Here is a 13,508-nt window from a genome sequence, read left to right as displayed (position 1 = left end):
ATGAAACTATATGGAATCTATGAAAATGTGGGGGTCCCTGCTTCATCTCTCTCTCAACTAAGGGATCCTTGGCCTGAAAACGTTGAAGACCCCTGATGTAGGCTACAGCATTTGTAAAAAAAAAAAAAGACTGTGTAAGACAACCTCTGTGAGATTCTTTGGCTCATGGACGTCATTTGAGACGTCTCACAGCCTGTGAACAACTTGGCTCATACCTCCTGAAATGTCTAGCAGCTCACAGCGCGTCATTATGTCTCACAGCTCTCACAGTGAGACAATGTATTGTATTGAGTATAAATGTTCAGAGCCATGAGCCATGAGTCATAGCTTGTCTTACAATACAGCCTATAGGCCTAAGAATCCTCTACACAATGTAGAACCACTTATGTGGAGTCTACACATACCGGTAAGTGGTTCTCATTCTTTTCAGGCCGCGACTGAAACTGAACTCATATCAAATATTCTTACTACAGATTTTTGCCATTTGGCCTGTTTTGGGTGAGATATTTAACTGATATTGATAGGTCATGAAACAGAACATTTCTGATACATATCCTGAGTTCCATGGAAGTGCCATATCTGGTCAACTATGAACCAAATATACAGCATGAAGACAATATGTTGTACTATGATACAGGCATAATAAAAATGTTGTCATGTATATGTTCCGTAAATTACCTTAGGTCATAGCTGGAAATATCTGTGATAGGATATAAATTATGATACATAATTGTATGGTTTGTGTACGAGGCTCATATGACCATATAAGGATATATTATGAACTGAACTTACAGTATAGGAGACCATATTTTGGTCGGATACTGTAAGCTCAGGCTAATAGATTACAGGTCATAGTAACTTTGGTTGCCATGATATAATCATGTTTTGGTTTATACTGTATGTCACTAGTGGAAAATTACCAACACTACGTGTCACTGTCTTCCTTGTTATGATCTGGGAACCAATCAATGAGTCCCACGACTTATACTGTTATAACTGTACTCTTTATATACTTGTTAACTTCCATCTTGGAAGAGAGAGAGATTTAGAAAGCTACCACTATGGTATGCTCACTGTCTGTCTTCCTTGTCTGCTCTCTTCAAATACAGCAATCTAAGATACAGTCCTTTGCCTCGTCTCTCTTATTTTGGATATGGATTTTATCCATATTCCATACATTTATTTAACATGAATTAATTATTTACATTTCAATGGTCCTTCTCGACTGGAAAAGCTGCGGTGCGTTTGACCAGCCAGGGAGGACTTGAGGACCGGTACTGTACGGTCCTTCTCTCACCAGGGCTGGCCAAAACCCTCCGACACGCTTTAAAAGAGCCAGGAAATCTCTATAATTACTGTATTTTCAGACAAAGGTTTTTATTTGGACAACAGTGTTATCTGATTTTGGATTAATGTGGACCCGCGTGGACATCCATCAGCACCGAACCGTGTGACGAAGGGTTGGATACTCCACCGATGCTCCCCGTGTGCGGTGCTTTGGGATCTCCACGCCTGGCAAATTCCTAAGTTGATTAAGATAAGTACATATTTACTTAGTCCCCGTAACGTGTCGTGTCTTTGAATTTTGAATTAACGATGTTAATGTAATGATAATTAAGATGATTTTGAATTATGTTTTCTCCCCATCAGCCTGAATTTAACGAGTACTTCTAGTCAGTTGTGGTTATAGCTTGTTTGTCTGGACCCTATGAAGGGTCAGTACTTGTCTATTACTGTTATGTTCACTGTACCGATAATACTGGGTTTATTTGGGTCTCTCACTTTCATGGCTTGGCGCCAGGCCATTGGAAAGTGAGAAACAATATTTTATCTTTGACTATGTTACTGACCAGTTCTGTTTTCTGCAATGAATAATATTTTTAAGACGTTTTAAAATATCTCTGAGAAATTAAAGTTAAGATTTAAGACTAAGAATAACTAACTCAAATTATGATGTCTAAATTAATTTAAACTATTGTAACGTTAAGTTTTAAAACCTCCCGGAGGCTTCTGGGTGTATCTGAGAATGGATTCTGTGAGAATGAATTTACTGTACTGTATGTGTGTGTGTGCGTGAATGTCTCTTTAACCCCTTATCTCTTTTCACTCTGTCTCTCCTCGTCCTCCTCCCGTCTGTGGACGTGCAAGTGAGCGTGAATGTGAGTGTGTGTGTGCACTTCTGAGTGCAGCGTATGTATGACTGTGTGCATCTGCCAAGGTCAGATTGTTTTTGTGTCTGATATCATGTTTTGGGAACATGTCTCGGTTTAGACCTCCTTTCTCCTAGTTTTCGTCAACATTAAATTGTTTTCTGTCTAAAGTATTTTGTTGATGTTCTATCCTGTCTTGTTATGAATACATTTTAGAAAAACTTCATTACCCATAAATCTCCTGTTCCCTGGTTACCATAACAACCTTTAGACCCCATTGCTGAGAAGGACACAAGGTCGCTTCTCGCCCTTAAGGCGTATTACTAAGCACTTACAGTGCAACTGTATCCCTTCCTCACTGCTACTGTATGTGTACAGTGTATGTTTAAGTATGTTTGAGTTTAAGGTTTAAATTATATTTTTAATATATTTTATTTTTATTTTTAATTGATTTAATTTGGTTTTTCATTGATTTAAGATTTATTTGAAACTTAATTTGAAATATTTCTGTTTACATGGGCTGAGACTGGACGGAGAGAGGAATGCAGAGTGTGGGGAAGGAGAATCGGGTCACCGGAAAACCACCACGACTGAGGCGGGGTGCAGACGAACCACCAGACCTGAGGCCAGGACAGTGGGTACCATTCCACCGCAGAGGCACGAGTCATATTGTGCCTGGTCGGTGAGTTTCTGTTGCACTGTTGAAGTTATGCCATGTAGTACAAACACTACCTGAAGAATTGATTGTTTTGAAAACAGTAAACTGGCCAGGTTCTCTGCTACCTAGGAACTACCTGAAAGAAGACGACCCAGAAGAACCCACAGCTTCTGCATGTCCTCCCCGACGTCTCTCCATGCCCCACCGTCATCGCATCCGATCAGTGGACTTATGGACTTTTTAATTCATCTTTTATTTGTTTTCATTCTTTATTCTTTATTTTTATTTGTTTATTCAATTTTAATTATGTCTTCATTCATCTGTAAAAAACGATGAAACATTTTTATTGGTGTCATTTTTCTTTAACTTTAAGGATTTATTACAGTTCCCTTTAAAAAAAAATATTACAGTCCTTTTTGAAAATTTGAATTTCTAAATATTATTAAAGTCTTCATATTATTATTATTATTATTACCCCTATCGTTATTTGCGTACACGACAACCAGTGCTATTGCTGGTGTACGGCACCAAATTTCCATGGCCCACCATATGGATCCTGTGGGCGTGAAAAATAAGGGGGTGGGCTTTGCATGTTCTCTGGGACCCCATCTACGTATGGACGCCACTTGATCGCCCATCAGCCGTCTGGATGATCTTTTATTCCTTTTTATGTGTTCCTTATTATAACTGCTAGGAATCTTGCAGTTCAAGCACATTTCCACAGTGTGGCAGGCTATTTTCAAAGCTATTGGAACAGCCCACCGTGTACAGACAGAATCACAATCTATTGCCCGTGTACAGTGCATGATCCAAACTTGTGAGGGGCATAAAATCTGTAATAAATTGCTCCAAACATATTGTAAAAATCTAAAACTTCTGTCCATCCATATTCAAAGTAAGCCGCATGTAGGCAGTTGTCCTTCACGTATTCATATATATTTAATGTATTTATTCCATAAATATTTTTTGGGTGAGGGGGGCTCAACCCAATACAGCAGATCTACAAGCACCTCGCAGATCTACAAGCACCTGCCAGGGACACAGTTTGGTTGGCCTGTATAAGCCTTGTATGGGGTTATATTTAGGACAAAACAAATTCGTATTCGTACTTTGCCTTTTTTTTACTCGTAAACATTTTTACCAAAAAAACTATACGTAAACAAATTAATTGGAAAAAAATATCCGTAAAAAAAAAAAAAGTATGAATGTTTTTGGGGAAGCTGCAGTGATTATAATGCCAAAACAAAAAAACAAGACAAAATACGAATATTTTCTTACTGATTTACGAGTTGTTTTGTTGGTTTACTTCATCACGAATGCTTTCATCATCTCACGCACACGAATGAAACGCTCACGCACACGAATGAACCGGCCAATAATCACGTGATCGGCAGAGAGCCAATGGGGGTGCGGCCTTTCCACTAGCCAATCATAATTCTCCATTCTTGGCAGCAGTTGCCATGTCTGGTAAAAGTGAGTAATCTGTTGTTTATGTTCCTCACATAATATACCTATATCCACACGATATTTGTTTTTAAACTATTGACTAAATTGACTAATCAATCATTTTTATACATTAAATAAAATAGAAATGCATATATTATTAATACACACGATAAAAGCACTGATAAAGGTCACTTACAGATGCTGCAAATCAAAACTAGACAATTAACCTGATCCGGCCCTGACCTTTTTACTGTAAATACAATATTTATTGTTTCTTATTTTTTTCTTATGATTGATGATACAATGGGCACAATAGCCTAATGTATTTTATTATTCTGACATTTAATGTACATAGCATCCATGAAATGTGAAATGGATGATTACAAAAACAGACCCTTTGGCCAAAACAAACTAGTTACTATGATGAACAGTGTTTCATAACAGATTACAGTACAACTTTGACTGTACAACCTGGATTAATGAACATTTTGCTAATAAAGAATGTAATCAATTCCTAATGTAATTTATTTACTTACCAGCAGACCCTCTGATGTTATAACCAAGCTAAATAAGTGTTCATGTACAATAGGTTATTTCACATTGATGTTAGCAGACAGTGATGACCAAGATCAACTTTAGGCTGGAAGGAAAACATGCTACAATAGTCAAATACAACTGCACAGAATTATATTTTATTAGACAGTGGCTCCACAGTGTGTGGCAACCAAGTTAATCAAACAGATTTTCCTGCTGAGTCCCCGTTTCAATGATGTGTTCAATTGCTGAATCTTATTTGTTAGCTTCTTTCTACATGAAAACTAATTATAATAGAACTTGCAGAATTAATTGTACAAAATTATCGGTGTGATTGTTTAGAGATGTAAAGGATGTTTGGAGGAGGGTTTCAGTATTTCTAATGTAGGTGTTGTAACAGTAATACAGTGCCTGGAAAGGGCATTACATAGAACTGAAAATGGAAGGACCATAGGTTAAGTGTCTGTTCAGCTCTACAACGCTCTTCAACCTACTAAGGCTAGACTCATTGGCTAAGTTGACTCCTAGACAATGTCAAATCTCACAGACCTCAACAATGAAGATAGATGTCCCTACTGTGGTGTAAAATTTCAACATCTCAAAAGTGCATTCTGCTGTAATTATATTAGAAATGGGCAAATAAATAAGAATACAAATAAGCAAATACATAAACATTGCACTGCCCTAAACTATTTTTAAACAGTAACAGAGCACACATGAAACACATTAACCACTGTGTGCTGGATTCCAGGTAGTGAAGACTGTATGAGGGAGAAGGACACTTTGAGCAGAACACTTGTCGACATAACACCTGTCCAGGCAGGGAGGAACATGAACCCAGTGGGAATTAGGAACTTTGGTAACGATGCCACCCCAGAGCAAGAATATCATACAAGGTTTCATAATTTTAGATTGTAATTAGGGAAAAGCAAAGATGGGAGAGTTAAATGTTTTCATTTAGTTCTATTGTTTTAGCGATTTTAAATACTTTATTTCAGTGCATGTGTGCAAGTGCCTAAATGTGTCCTTTTAGACACAATAAGCTGGCAATTTATTTTATTACAATTTACAGTGACACTACTAGCCCCCATAAGTAACATCTGCCCATGAAAGATTGTGGTGCCTCTTTTTGAATGGACTTATTGTATCTAAAAATACATATTTAGCCATTGTACACATGTCCCCAAGCACTGAAAGCAATGTAATCAAAATCGCTAAAATTATAGAAGAAAATTAACACATTTTAACACTCATCTTGTCTTTTCTCTAATTACAATCTAAATATGAAATCTTGTAAAGGTGTCCATTCAGTCAAGTTTGCGATTCTATGTGGTGATGTCAGACGGAGAGAGAGAAAAACAGAGAAACCATCACTCCTCGTGCTCATAGCGGAGGGCGTTGTAGAAGCCATGGAAATCACTGGGCAACACCTGCTTCATTTCTTGCAGATGTTTGAAGTTCATCGCTTTAATGGTGCGGCGGCAAGTGTAGAGTGGGGACACTGTGGTGATGTTGCTCTTCCTCCTCAGTGATGGGGACTCGTAGGGCTTCCAGGCGTCTGAGTGGTCGATCTTGTACTCCATACTGCCATCAACGTTGTACCTAGGATGAATACAAGGACAGTGACAGGGGGGAAAAGTCAGGTTTTAATAATCATTAAATAATGTTTGTTTTGGTTTCCGCAGCTATGTCATTATTATGTATTCAAATACCCGATTGCTCGGAGGTCATGCACGGTGGGATCCCCAGTGACCTTTCCCGGGCGGATGGCTTTGCAGAGGTTCACCTGGCTGAAGTTTTTGAAGAAAGTGTGGTCTACATACTTCACTTGGTATGGCCTGGGATTGGTACGGGCTTCCCGGATGGCAACGACATACTCAGCTGGAATGCAGATGTCTCTGTTCCTCAGTCTTCTCTCAATCACACTGTGCACAGGATGTACTCATCATAAGAGGGATGTTCTTCGAGGAAGTGCACGATGCACGAAGCAAACTCGTTGGCAGAGAGACCAGCTTCACCCTCGTGCCATAAGTAATTTGATGCATCATGTGAAGTCATGTCATACATGGTAAAGTTATGGACACAGAGCTTGGTCTTGAAATAGAGGGATGAGGCCTGTAGCTTGGGGCAGAGCAGGAGCCCCTGAAGATCCATGCATGTCACCAAGGTCTTCTCACCTGCCTCGTCTTTGTCCTTCTGCTTCATGGCTCGTGCAGTGTCCTTTTTGTTGCAGTGCTCCTTCCATGTGGCAGCCTCAATGTTCCCAGCCTTGAACGCACAGCAGGTATCGCACTGGTCTTTCTTCGGGTGAAAAAGAGAGTAATTCAAGTCCTTAAACATTCTGGTGAACACTTGCCTTGACAGCGCCTGGATGCCATGGTCTGCACTGGAACGGATATACTCTGCATGGAGGTGATTGATGGACTTGAACACAGGCTCCAGGTACATCTTAGTAGCCTGATCTCAGACTCAGCTCACGCTTTAGTCTGAAACTGTGCTCTATTCTAAGCAATTTACAGGGAGGGACTTTTTTGCGAGCGTGCGCGCGCGAGTGATCGCGATGCACGGTGATCGAGACGCACGGTGGACGCGACGCACGGTCGCGGACTGTGTGTGTGTGATTGTGTGTGTGTGTCTCTGTCTGTGCCAGTGACAGAACTGCAACCAGAAACATGTAATCAACATAAACAGCTTGGTGAACTCAGCGTGTGTGTGTGTGTGTGCCTTCCTCAGCCTGCCTGTGTGTGAACTTCGTTTGAATCGTTTCAACTGCTGCGCGCATTGGATATTCGTTAGACCCACCCCCCACCCCCCGCGCTCATTGGAGCAGCCGAAAATAAAAAGTGATTCCTGTACTCAGCTCCAGACCAGAGAAAGAGTCCAATCTGAGAGTGGGCGGGGTCTCTGGTCTGGAAGCAGGCTAACATCTTAGAGGACGAGGACCGGCAGTAGTGCTTATCTTCCTCAGTAGGGCTTTTCCCTCTTCTTCCTACCCACTTCAAAAAAGACCACTGCTTCAAGCCTAGGGTTGACAGGAACATGCATTGGCACACTCTGAGTCTCCTGCCATCTACGACAAGGTGACAGAAAATGGATGCCGACCTCCTGGATTTCTCTGCTCCTGTCCTCCGTCGCTTTACACTGCTCACCTCTACCAATGATGCAACATAAATCTTCCTCTCACGCCAGTCTAATTTCTCCCAGAAGTACTTGAAGATCTCTTCTCGCTTCGACTCTTCCACTTCTCTGCAGTGCAGTTTACTGGACCTGTGGCAGGCTGCAGACTGACATGACACACCCATTTTTCTTCCCTCCTTTAACACTGACTCTCGATTCTTCCTCCCGAGATATGACTGGCCTATCATTCTACGCCTCTTCTGGATGTTGTTCTTCCAGCCCTCTGGATTTTTCCTCTTCCTACAGAGACCAGCATCAACACCTGAGGAGTCTTCTTCCACCTCAAGTCCTATATTGTGTCACAAAAAGAGAGAAAATTTGTCATTCAGACCATTAGTGTGCGAGTCTCTCTGTGTGTATCTGTGCAGCCCCTTGCGTGCACATCTGTGTGGGTATGTACATGTGTACTGTATGGATGTGTAGTTGAAAGAAAAGAGTTAAATAGCAAACATGCACCATGCAAGATACTACATTACACACATTAATAATGACAACACCTTCATTTCCAGATTCCGATTCACCAGGAGAATCACCATGTTGGTCACGTGTCAGGTGTCCAGTTTCGATCAAGCGGATCTGGGAAAGAAGAGGAACAAACAGAATGCACACGTTGACATAATTCAGTGTTGCTAGGACTTTGCATTCTTTGCTCTGGCTGACTTAAGCCTGGTTGTACACAAACCTTCTTCGTCCCCACTTGTGTCGTCATCCTCAACTCCTTCAGAATCTTCATCCTCCACATTTGAGTCCGGCTCAACTCTGTCTGCACCTAAAGAACAGAAAAGAAATATGAGATGTTCTCACATTAAGTGTGAGGCGCTTTCTGGTCATGTACAGTATGATTCTGATTCTGGCACTGTTACAGATGTTGTCCAAAAATCATGCAGATCGGTACACAGTATCTCTGTAGCTGTTAAATGGAACGGGTATTTCTTACATTGATGCTCCTACATATTAGCATGCAAGCACCAGTTAAAGTTACTTTCCATCCCTCATATACACATATGCACATCCCATAACCCACACACTGCACATCATTTCGGAGCTCATATCTTTGAACGGGTAAGGGCTAGTAATTCATAACACACCACATACCTTCACTCCCAGATTGAATCAAAACAGCTGACCCAGCACTGGCAGCATCAACTTGGTCACAATCATGTGCATCTTGGAAAGTCAAAGATACAGATTATCATTAGAACACTGAATACAGCAGCTAATTATTGTAATTCATGATTAAAACACTTTGATTTCCAAATTAAACACACAAGTTGCACAACAGCCAGAATCACTACACACATCATTAAACTGAGCTGACTTATTCCTATTTTTCTTTCTATTTTTTTTTATCCCACAAACCTTCTTCGCTGCTTTCACTGCTCTCTAGTACAGTCTCTGCCTCGTCATGTCTGCCCCTGACATACTTGACGCTAACCAAAGCACACAGCTCCTCCATAGAATACATCATCCTGAAATGTTATACTGGAAATAAAAGGAGAATACAGGGTTAAAATCAAGGGTAACACAATGGTGTAAAGTAATTAAGTACATTTTCTTAAGTACTGTACTTGAGTACAATATTGAGGTATTTGTACTTTACTAGAGTATTATCAATTTCCAATACTTTTAATCCACTATATCTCAGATCCAAATATTTTACTTTTACTCCACTACAAGCTGAATTATTTCCAATTTCCAATACTTGTACTCCTCTATATCACAGATCAAAATTATTGTACTTTAATACACAACAAGCTGAGTGCCTTTGGAGTACTTTTACTCCAATGCAAGCTCACAGTGCGACACATTGTGAGCATGTAGATCTGCCATTTTCAAAATATTTGAAATGGGACATTCTGCATAGAGTACTTTTACTTTTGGCACTTTAAGTACATTTTGATGCCAACACTTTAGCCATTTTATCAAGTACATTTTGAATTCCAGACTTTTACTTGTAACAGAGTATTTCTACATTACATTATTGATATTTGTACTTAAAGTAAAAACATTTGAGTACTTTTACCACACGTAACGGTACGTTTTTGTCCAGATGGAACCAAATGGACCCTTTATGGACCCGTTAAGGGTCCATTTGGTTCCATGGACACTCCATAGAAATTGTTGTGCTGGCAGCTTAATGTAATGGTACGTTTGTGTCCAGATGGAACCAAATGGACCGTAAAGGGTCCATTTGGTTCCATGGACACTCCATAGAAGTTGTTGTGCTGGCAGCTTAATGTAAGGTATAAGGTAAAGGTAAATGGAAAACCACATGGCAAATGATTTGATCGATAACGCCAGTTGCGGTGGGTTGACGGAGGCGAACCATGTTTGAAGCAAAATCAGTGTACGACGCTGCTTGTTCAGAGAACAAACAGACAACACAAACATCAGAGAACAATACTTTCCTTGAATAATAACAATTCACACGACGCCAAGCACAATCGTGAACATAAGAATTGACTTGTATTATCCCACATTCCCACTGACCCCCATTTAGGCCAGTGACCCCATAAGAGAACATTTTTACGGCTCTAGCAGTGATTCCCAACCATTTTAATTTCAAGGACCCCCAGTTTGACATCCATTAGGCTACTGACCCCCATTTAATACCATTTGTATCTCTGAGACCCCAACTTATATTGTAAAATCATACGTTAGCATAACTCAGAGTGTACACATGGAACCAAATGATTTGTACAGTTACATACCCCTAAGGGTCCATTTGGTTCCTAACTATAATTTAGCTGGGGACCCCCTGGAACTCCCTGGGGGTCCCCGGACCCCACTTAGAGAACCAACAGTCTATAGCTGATGATGTAGCCTATTATAGACGGAGCTAAGATGCTAATGAGGCTAGCGTTAATATTAAACTTTCTTTACATACAAGACCCCGGCCCAAACACTAAAATACACTACTGCTAAGCACAATTAACAAACGTTTTATTAGATAGATTGCTGTATTCTATGATAATAATAGCGTTTATCTTACCTCTCTCTGTCTGCTCTGCTGTGTGAAGACTAGCATACATATCTTGTTTCCCTTTATAAATAAAAACCGATGACAACACTAACAAAAAAAATGAACGGTAAAAAGATGAAGCATCCAAATAAAACGTATTTTGAGAAGTGATAAAAGTAGAAAAAGGTGAAAAGAAAGCATTTTTATCTAACGGAGAAAATTAACAGCACGACGCAGTCTGTGGATGAACCGGAAGTACAGAGACCGCCCCTCCCCCCTCTAACTATTGGGCAATCAAGATCTATACTAAAAGTATTAAAAAGAAAAGTACAAGACAGCTACAGTTCAGTGATACAAGGTCAACTAAAAAGAGAAATAAAAAAGATTTTGGGGTGTTTTTTTACACTGGGGTAGCCTATCTATCAATTCCTACAACATTAAATGACAGAATAATAAAAAACATTAGGCTATTGTGCACATTGTATCATCAATCATAAGAAAAAAATAAGAAACAATAAATATTGTATTTACAGTAAAAAGGTCAGGGCCGGAGGTAAGGTTAATTGTCTAGTTTTGATTTGCAGCATCTGTAAGTGACCTTTATCAGTGCTTTTATCGTGTGTATTAATAATATATGCATTTCTATTTTATTTAATGTATAAAAATGATTGATTAGTCAATTTAGTCAATAGTTTAAAAACAAATATCGTGTGGATATAGGTTTTATATAGGGCATATTATGTTAGGAACATAAACAACAGATTACTCACTTTTACCAGACATGGCAACCGCTGCCAACAATGGAGAATTATGATTGGCTAGTGGAAAGGCCGCACCCCCATTGGCTCTCTGCCGATCACGTGATTATTGGCCGTTTCAGATTCGTGTGCGTGAGATGATGAAAGCATTCGTGATGAAGTAACCAACAAAACAACTCGTAAATCAGTAAGAAAATATTCGTATTTTGTCTTGTTTTTTTGTTTTGGCATTATAATCACTGCAGCTTCCCCAAAAACATTCATACTTTTTTTTTTTTTACGGATATTTTTTTCCAATTAATTTGTTTACGTATAGTTTTTTTGGTAAAAATGTTTACGAGTAAAAAAAAAAGGCAAAGTACGAATACGAATTTGTTTTGTCCTAAATATAACCCCATAGCCTTGCTGTCAACACACTACTACACCAACCATCACCTGCCTACCAATCAGGTCACCAAGCCAGGTGTGGTCAATTAGTGCCTGTCTTTTGATCAGTGCCTCCTGCCAAGTGGCCTCAGTCTTTCTTTGGAGTTCACTAGGAGAGAAGCATGTTTGAGCTCAGAGCAAAGTGTGTTTGTTTTCCATTTGGACTTACTGTGTTTTGTTGGTGTGTTTGCAACCAAGACCAAAGGAATAGCATATGCTCATCGCCTAACTTACAGGGCAGTACTGTAGTATAGCCTAGGCATGTTCATGACTAAAAACTAGGGCCCGTGTACACAGTGGATAATCCCATCAACGAGGAGCTACAGGACTGGCGGGAGCCTTGAGCAGCCAGGTGGGGACCCCGGGTTTCCAGGGGGTCCCTGGCTGGTTCCCAAAGTGTGGTTTGGGGACCCCCAGGGTTTCCATGGCTGGTTCACAACAGCCTAGTACATTTCATGGCTGGTTCCCAAAGTGTGGTTCGGGGACCTCTGGGGGGCCCTACAGGGTTTCAAAGGGGTCCTTGGCTGGTTCCCAAAGTGTGGTTCGGGGACCTCTCTGGGTCCCTGAGGGGTTTCTGGGGCCTTGGCCTCGGACTGCAGAGTCCGGGGACTACCGATCAGGGACCACCTCCGCTCCTGTCCGACTTTGGGGCCTCGGCCTGGGACTGCAGAGTAGCCAGGGACCCCCTGGAGTTCCGGGGACCCCCGGGGACCACCGCCAAAAAGCTAAAAAATGACCAAATGATCCCCCCAAAGGGGCTGCTCACAGGGAATTCCCGGGGACCACGACTCCTGGTGCTCCGGAACGACGCACCAGGTCGCGCCCCTAGTGGAGGACCCCCCGCCACTGCAGCGCAAATAAAATGCTGTAACTCGATCTAGGAACGACCGGGAGAGCTGGGGCCGGTACCCACGCGTCCGCCTCGGTGGCCCGGAGACGGCCGTTCATAGACCACCTAGGGTCTGCCACCTAGTGGCAGACCCCTGCAACTGCAGTCCGCTAAAAAGGCTTTAACTCGGCCCCGGAGCGACCGGGAGAGACGGGGACGGCACCCAGGGGGTCCCCAACAGCAGGGCCACCGCCTGGGCCCCGAGGGACCCCTGGAGCTCCAGGGACCCCCAGGGACCCCAGCGCCACCGGGAAAAGAAATATGGAAAATACTCAATTAGCCGATCTACAAGCTATTGCTCCGGATCCAGCCTACTGTAGGCTAGTGAAGCCATCTAAACTCTCCACTTCCCTAATCTATTCTCCCACTGTGCTGGACTTGGATGTGCTGGGCTGTGCTGGACTATATCAGGCTCTGGTGGGCTGTTTTTGGCTCTGGTGGGCTGGGCTGGGCTCTGGTAGGCTATACAGGGCAGTACTGTAGTATAGCCTAGGCATGTTCTGGTGTA

General features: G+C 41.5%; 1 protein-coding gene across 2 annotated transcripts; it reads right to left on the bottom strand.

Annotated features, from left to right (window-relative positions):
- Positions 1–5,130: 5,130 nt before the first annotated feature.
- LOC308290304 (uncharacterized protein) lies at positions 5,131–9,457 on the bottom strand. Of its 2 annotated transcripts, XM_080732089.1 has the most exons (6): positions 9,325–9,457; positions 9,061–9,132; positions 8,648–8,734; positions 8,463–8,541; positions 7,938–8,254; positions 5,131–6,390 (listed from the first exon to the last, which is right to left on the bottom strand). In XM_080732089.1, the coding sequence occupies exons 3-6, from the start codon at positions 8,705–8,707 to the stop codon at positions 6,379–6,381; spliced, it is 468 nt and encodes a 155-aa protein (XP_080588215.1). In that variant the 5' UTR covers positions 8,708–8,734; positions 9,061–9,132; positions 9,325–9,457; the 3' UTR covers positions 5,131–6,378. The 2 variants fall into 2 exon arrangements, with proteins under 2 accessions (XP_080588215.1, XP_080588216.1); XM_080732090.1 differs by lacking the exon at positions 5,131–6,390 and having other exon boundaries at positions 7,880–8,254.
- Positions 9,458–13,508: the final 4,051 nt, after the last annotated feature.

The sequence above is a fragment of the Nannobrachium achirus genome, assembly GCF_963921795.1.
Source record: "Nannobrachium achirus genome assembly, chromosome: 8".
Taxonomy (NCBI): Eukaryota; Metazoa; Chordata; class Actinopteri; order Myctophiformes; family Myctophidae; genus Nannobrachium; species Nannobrachium achirus.
The sequence above is the reverse complement of the archived record's forward strand: the minus strand, read 5'-3'. Positions and strand labels throughout refer to the sequence as shown.

Bases quoted from the DNA above. Each gene is read 5' to 3' on its own strand.
- LOC308290304 (XM_080732089.1), bottom strand. From the start codon at position 8,707: ATGTGGAGGATGAAGATTCTGAAGGAGTTGAGGATGACGACACAAGTG. The intron at 8,542-8,647 runs GTTTGTGTACAA...CTTCTTTCCCAG, and splicing joins CACAAGTGGGGACGAAGAAG to ATCCGCTTGATCGAAACTGG. The intron at 8,255-8,462 runs GTGTTGTCATTA...GACACAATATAG, and splicing joins ATCGGAATCTGGAAATGAAG to GACTTGAGGTGGAAGAAGAC.